The 7594-nt window shown below is 39.4% G+C and overlaps 1 protein-coding gene across 1 annotated transcript; it reads left to right on the plus strand.

Moving 5' to 3' along the window:
- The first annotated feature begins 5537 nt into the window (after positions 1-5537).
- Positions 5538-6757, plus strand: LOC130876378 (cilium assembly protein DZIP1-like). Its single transcript, XM_057772891.1, is given in 2 exon segments — positions 5538-6525; positions 6528-6757. Coding segments are annotated over 2 exon segments (1218 nt in total).
- The last annotated feature ends 837 nt before the right edge of the window (positions 6758-7594 follow it).

Raw genomic sequence — 7594 nt, forward strand, 5'->3', positions numbered from 1 at the left:
AGAAGTGAGATTTCCTGGAGAGTACTGTTCATTTGTATCTGTAAGTCATTTGTACCAATGAGATATGGGTGTTGTAGGTGAACCATGCCACAGCTCCTCTCCTGAAACTATCTTTAGATATGTGCGTGTGTGTATGCATGTAAATATATATGCATATATGCAAATATGTATTATATTATAATATATCTATTACAACTTGGAAGTGAGAAAGTGAGGTGCAATCACTGGTTACCTGTGTCCCAGATGTTAAGACATGATGAATTTATGTACTGTGTGAATTTTTCAGGCTGTTTTCAGAATAGGAGGTTCTTCAAACTGATCCAAATTGATTATGACCTAACTATTCTGTATAATAGTCATCAGTTTAGGAACAAGCTTCAATAAATGGCATGAAGACTAAACTCTAGAGAAATGTTGCCCGTTGAGGACCAGTGGGAAATTCTGTATGTTGTCTACCAGCTTGCATCCTTACCCAGTTTCAAGTTCTCTATCTCACCTCAATCACTGTCCTAAGAATGAAGGTCCTGGCAAAAATGTTCACTTGAGCATCTCCCCTCTTCATACTCACAATGAGCAAAATAAATAAAATGATTAAACTATTTCCAAGCACTTGTTCCTCTGTCCTACTGCAAAGCTAATACTAGGTTATGATTAAAAGTGTTTACTGTACCAATAAATGATGAGGCATTATTTTGACTGTCAAGCAGATCAAAATTCTAAAAACTGAGGTGCCATCAATGTTACACTGAAAATCAAATGTGATGATAGCTAGGACTATGAGTGATACACCTTAACAATAGTCATTTCCAATGACATTAAACATTTTCAGTTTTTCCTTCAACCTTGAATACTGATAAATTATTTGGCACTGTTTATTTTACTAGAATTTAAGATGAGAGACTTATTAGTGAATAATATCCAATATTAGATGCACTTAACAATTTCACATTTTCACAGGCATGTGTTTCAAGTTTATTACATATAAGATACTCAATGAGAAACAGGCAAAGAGGAAAATGTTGCCTTTCTGGAAAGTCCATTAAAATGGAGAAAGAATTTTCCTTTAAATTATTCAATATGAAAAGAGAGTATTGATCTAAATCAACAGCCACTCAAGGCCATGATTTTTGAGACCTATATAGTGTTCAAATAAACTGTTACATTGCATTTTAGTTCAACTATTTATTAATTCCTATAGAAATATATAATTGTAAGAATGCTGCATCTGTAAGAAAGCAGAAGAAATCTTTACTTCTTTTAAGCATGTATTATGACATGAATTTTTAGATGACAAATCTATATAGCTTATCATAGCAAACTCATAAGAAAAATAATCTTGCTTTATCTGTAGAAATTTGAAAAATTGTTATCCAAAACTGATGTTATTTTATTTTTTACAGATGCTGATGAACAAATCAAAAAAATCTGAATGTTCTTTCTTTTCTCGCCAAATCATTTACTACGTGTTATTAAAGCTAGCAGTCTCTCCATATTGATTGGCTTGTGCTGGATTTCCTTAGGCCATACAACAAAATTAAGTTGATGGAATAATTTACTTTCACATCAAATTATAAAATATGTACTTCATAGGTATGGCTAAAGAAATTTAAACAATTTAAATATATGCTAATAGTAAGTACATTTTTCAAGCAGTTTCTAGAATACAACACAAATACATTACATCATTGTCTTTTGTGTCTAAATACTTGCCCCTAGAAATCATTTTGACCATTTCTCCACCCACCATCATTTCCTTTGCTTCAAAATGTCAGCACCTTTTCTGAATAATGCGTTTAATACCTACTTACAGTGCATTTCTGAGTCTCAAGAGCCACTGCATGTTCCTCACAATCCTTAAGCCCTGATAATAGTTATACAAATGGATATTTTTCTATTTTAGCTTCTCTAGGATCTATTTTAAAGGCAATGACTTGCCAGCCATTAAATAACTACAAAGTGTTCGCAGCAAAATGAAGAAGCATACCAAGACAGCATGGACTTAGAAAGTCACTGCAAAGGGAAGATGGGATAAACCAATGTGCTCTTGAACAGCATTTTGAGTCTTTTGGCTCTTGCAACAAATTACCACAAACTTCACAGTTTGAAATAAAAACATCTATTTTCTCCTGACATGAAGGTCAGAAGTTTAAAATTAAGTTTACTAAGTTGAAATTAGTGGGTTCACGATATGCTCCCCAGTTGGTGCTGAGGAAGTTTCTTCCAGTCCCTCCTCACACTGTCCTTTTTTTTTTTTTTAAACTTCAGCCCGCCTTTGCTTCTTTGATACACAGTTACATGAACCCAGGGCAATAAAATGGAGCAGAGAAGCACAAGATTGGTGAACAGACAGCAAATCTCAGCATGTCTTACCTTATTAGTGAAAAATCTACCCAATTCAGTCTTCTCCCTCCTAACATAATAGTCATTTTCTTGCCATATCAGAAAAAAAAAATCAAATCAAGATCTTACCCTTAACTGCATCAGAATGGAACTTTCCCTGCTCTGTAACTTCGCAAAAAAAAAAAAAAAAAAAAAATAGAAAAGTTACCTGTACCCTAAATGGTGGTTCCGTGATAAGCCTGAGACAGGATAAAATATTCCCAATCAGAAAGTTACCACCATGGCAGCATTCCAAAGGGAAATGGGGAAGCCAAGGTGGAGAAAAGTACATGATTTTTCTCTCTGCTAAGAAGTGCTAGAGCCTTGCTTTTCTCCAGTAATACAGGAAGTGGCTTTTCCATCCTTGGTCTGTCAAAGTCCAGCTCCTGCTTGGAAACCTGGAACCCCAGGAAGAATTTTGTGGAGTCTAGAATGATTAATACCACCTGAGGGAGGCTGGCATAAATAAAGAGTGCTCAAATGGTATTGATATTCAGTTCAAAGCCCAAAAGTTCTGGAGAAAAAGCTGCAGTTAGATGGTCAGGTCTTAATGTATTGTGGACTGGAAATGTATGGAGAAAGCATACATTAAAGACAGTCACTCCCCAGAGGGCAACTGTTTAAGGTGATGGAAAAATGTCAGTTTACTGGATAGTGGAAATCTTTTTACTCTATGTGTATCCATGTATTTATGTACATGTATATTATATACATGCATATATATATATATAAAACATCATTATACACTTTGAAAATAGACGTTTTTGTCAGTCTGACCCCAAAAGTGCTAAAAATGAAGAAGAAAAAATATCTCAATCAACCAATGAGTATTATCAACTGTAATTAAATGTGAAGCCTATCTCTTTAAAGGAGTTAATTATCTGTGGACACAAATACTCAATGGCGCCTCTGTGTTTGGTCTGAGAATTTCTTTGACAACCTATTTTAATAACAAAAGTCTTTAGCATGTTGATCAGCTTCCTTTCAGGTAAGTCTGATGTGCCGATATGCACAATAACTTTATAATAACTTCCTATCACGACATACTGTTCCCCTACTTCACTAGATACTTCAATGAAGTCTTCATGGGGCGGAGGGCATTAATGAGAATATAACTCCATTCTCAAGATCTTTTCCCCCAAGTCACTTTATCAAACTAAAATCATGTATTTTATCTTCAACATGTAATGTGTTAAGCAGCATTTTGCTCATTGTTTGGGCTGAATAAGAAGACAGCTTCTAATTCTCTTAAGGTCCAAGGCTTTGATGTTCAGACTCCTCGCACCCACGTCTAAACCAGGAATCTCCTCAATTAGCTTGTGATCCCATCTTATCCGAAGCAGCTAGAATAATTCACATCATCTAAAGTACGTTCATGGCTGAGAAGGAGTTTATACAGTTGAAAAGACGAAGCTAGCCTAATGGCCCACACCACATCATACCAGAACTGGGAAGGCAGATGTAGGAAGAGCCTGCCTTTGAGGCCAACCTGGGCTATAAAAGAACCCATGACTACCAAGAAAAGCATGGTGGGGATGGGGGCGGGGGGTGGGGGTGACTGGACAAACAACTTGACAAAGATGAGACAAAAATCCTATCAAATTTCTAGAAAATTATGACTTGAAGTAAAATAAGGAATATTCTATGAGGATAGATTTTGCTCAGAAATATTAACTTTAAAAATATTTTATGTGTGGGTGTTTGCCTGCATGCTTGTCTGTACTCCATGTGCATGTGATACCTGCTGAGGCCAGAAGAGGGCGACAGAACAGCTGAGACTTGAGTTACTGAATTTTGCATGTCACCAAACATGAATCCAACCCAGTCCTCCAGGAGGGCAACTAGAGCTCTTAACACTGAGCTATCTCTCTGGCCCTATATCTGTAATCTGTAATGTTTTTTAACATTAAAAAGTGGTCCATGGTTAAATGGTGAGAAATCTGAAGTTTATTGCAAGAATTTAAGGAACATTTTGGAAAAATCTAAAGGCTCAGTGGCATGAAGTTTAATTAATAGTTTCTCAAACTGCTGCACAAATAACGGCCTTAAGAGGACTTCTCTGCTCTGGCAACCAAGAAGGACATTTAGAGCCGAGAATGATGGTATGAAAGTACAGTTTTATTACGATTGATATAGAGACAAAGTATTGTAGGCTAGAAGAAGATACTGAAACTGGGAACCGCAGTCAGAAAGTCTTGCTTAGTGATACACAAATACAGTAGCTCACGGGCTTATGGACCAGAGAAAAGGTTTCTTCCTTTAACAAGCCCCAGCCAGAGAAAATACAAGGTTATGTGGGCTTGGAACAATTATTTCCTCAACTAGCCCCTAATTCAGCCAACTATTCTTTCTTGTTTTGTTTTTGCATTATTATTATTATTACTTTTTTTTTTTTTTTTGGTTGGTTGGTTGGTTGATTTTCGAGAAAGGGTTTCTCTGTGAAACAATTCTGGCTATCCTGGAATTCACTCTGTAAACCAGGATGATCTCGAACCCTCGAACTCACAGAGATAAGCCTGCCTCTGCCTCACGAATACTGGGATTAAAGACTTGTGCCACGACCACCCAGCCAGTCTTCTATTCTTTATTCATGCATCTTCTGGGTGCGGTCTTTACGTTCACACACACACACTAGTTAAGTTCTGGTAATATTTCAGAGGTCAACAGCTGCCTTGTTCTTCCAGATCCTGCCAGCCCAATGGAATGGAGCCCAAAGTTAACAGAAATGCCAGAAGAAAAAAAGGCGGCAGGGGTGGGGGAGGCTCATAGTTGGTTCAGTCCTCCATGGTAGATTCAATCCTCCGTGGTTCTTGTTGGCTTCTTGATGCCTATGGAAAGCTCAGGCAACCCCAGCCCCAAAGACTCCCGAATCTGTAAGACTTAAAGTTATCCACAATGCTGAACTCCTCATTTGTATGGTCCTCGGTTGCAATCAGAATGTTCGGGGCAGACAGGTCTTGAGCTTTAAGATGAGGCTGAGTGCTGCCATAGCAACGTCCCAGACATCTAGGTCTTAAGCCGCAACCGCTGAAGCAGGAACCAAGTCTTCCCCTGCTCACACCGGGTGCGGTGACTTAGAACTACAGGCGGCCTGGCCCGGGAGGAGAGACTGCCCTTCTCCTTCAGCAGGAGGGTAGGCAGAGGGGTGGCTTTCAAGAATGCCCTTCCAGAAACATATCTACTACCCTCAGTCCAACAGCGTGGAGAGACGAGATGCCCTAGAGGAAGGCACATCATCCAGGGTCTTCGTCACCACTACGTCGGCATCTGGACCTCAGCCCTTCTTCCAATTCCGGCCTCGTCTGGAGAATGTGGACTGGAGGCGGCTGGGTGCCATTGATGTGGACAAAGTGGTGGGAGCCACGGATATCGCGACACTTCAGGAGAACATCATGAACATCACTTTCTGCAAGCTGGAGGATGAGAAATGCCCGCATTGTCAGCTGGGGGTGGACCCATTGCTGTTGAAGCTCATCCACCTGGCACAGTTCACCATTGAATACCTGATGCATTCTCAGGAGTACCTGACCTCGCAACTGAACGTGGTGGAGGAACGGTTAAGCCAGACCCTGAGTGGTTGTGAGCAGAACCAACAGCTACTCACCAAGCAGGCTGACGAGGTCAGACGGCTCAAGCAAGAGTGTAGGGGCTGGAAGAAGATGCTGTCTGCCCAGCAGCTGATGTTGGGCCAGGTCGAAGCCAGTCATTACCAGTGCTGTTTTTGTGACAAAGTTTTTATGAACCAAGCTTTTTTACAGAGCCACATTCATCGCCGCCACTCTGCATCTGCTTTTCATGGGAGAAGTACAAAGGCACAGAATGACAAGCTCCAGAGGGAGATCCACAGGTTGAAGCAGCAGCTGCAGTTCACGAAGGCTCAGCTAGAGGCTGCCCAGCAAGGCCGCACAGTCAGCATCTCTAAAGACTGTGAAGTGCTGAAAACAGAAGAGGACTTTCAGAAGTTAGTTGGTAGATGGAAGGAGGAAGAAAGGCAGAAAATGACTGATGAGATGGAAAAAGCCAAGGAGATATTTAGGAAGGAAATTAACGACCTGACTTCTAAGAATTCAGCTTTAGAGTATCAACTGTCGGAAATCCAGAAATCCGATATGCAGGGCAAGCTCAGTATGGGAACCTAGAGAGACTCCTAGGTTTAAAGACTGACTTTCATATCTGCACCCTTTCCAAAATATACTGCACCTCCTTGAGTGCAAGGAAGCCAGTGGCCAGACGGACTTCAAGTTCTCCAGGCAGAATGCGGCACAAAGCAGAAGCAGATCTTTTCTCGGGCAACGCAGCTGAAGTGATGAGCGCAACATCCCTGTCAGGTCCTGTGGACACTGTTTTGCAGCAATACTCCACATCGTCTGTCTCTTAAAATCTTCCACCCCTTGCTTCTCCATGTCGTTTCGTGTGTGTGTGTGTGTGTGTGTGTGTGTGTGTTAAATGTCTCAGGGACGAGAGCTCCATAGCAACCTCTTCTGCACAATTGCATGAATTGTAAGTGAATTGCAAGTCTGTATTAGCCACTATCCACTAAAAACAGGAAGCCTCTCTGATAAAAAGCTAAGAGATTATCTTATTAAGCATAAAGCATCATTTAGCGGGCAGTTTGATACTTTATCCATTAAGCAAGATAAATCTCGGATCCCATCCTAAAAGAGTTGGTAACCCCACACATTCCTGCCACTGTTTGACTATAATAGTATATAGATTTTACATTTCCATAAACATGGGTTACCACCCTACCCCATGCACAGATGCAGCCTTACAAAATTTGTATTTTCAATTCCCAGGTTACAAATACTTTCTTAGGTTTTAAAATATGTTCAAAATCATTTTATTGGTTAAGTGGTGATCTCAATGGATGCTGTTGCTTATTTTTTTCTATATTGTTGAAGGCCTGTACATGAGACTGATGTTGCTGTTTTTTTTTCATTTACAAGCAAGAATAAATAAAGGACTGTTCACATTACCAAAAAAATAAGAAAGACTTTTTGAATAAAAGTGAATAATATTTGATCATTAATAAGACAAACCTAAGGGAATCAACACAGTTCTTCAGTGATTCCTATTTTTGTAAGATCATTATTTTGTTCTCACAGAAATTGGTTTATGTGCTACATGGAGATTACTTTGTCTTTGGCAATAGTCTTATAAAATGTTATAAAAGATTTTTTAAAATATTGCCCCTTTTCCAAGAATTAGACTATAA

The sequence above is a fragment of the Chionomys nivalis genome, chromosome 6, assembly GCF_950005125.1.
Source record: "Chionomys nivalis chromosome 6, mChiNiv1.1, whole genome shotgun sequence".
Taxonomy (NCBI): Eukaryota; Metazoa; Chordata; class Mammalia; order Rodentia; family Cricetidae; genus Chionomys; species Chionomys nivalis.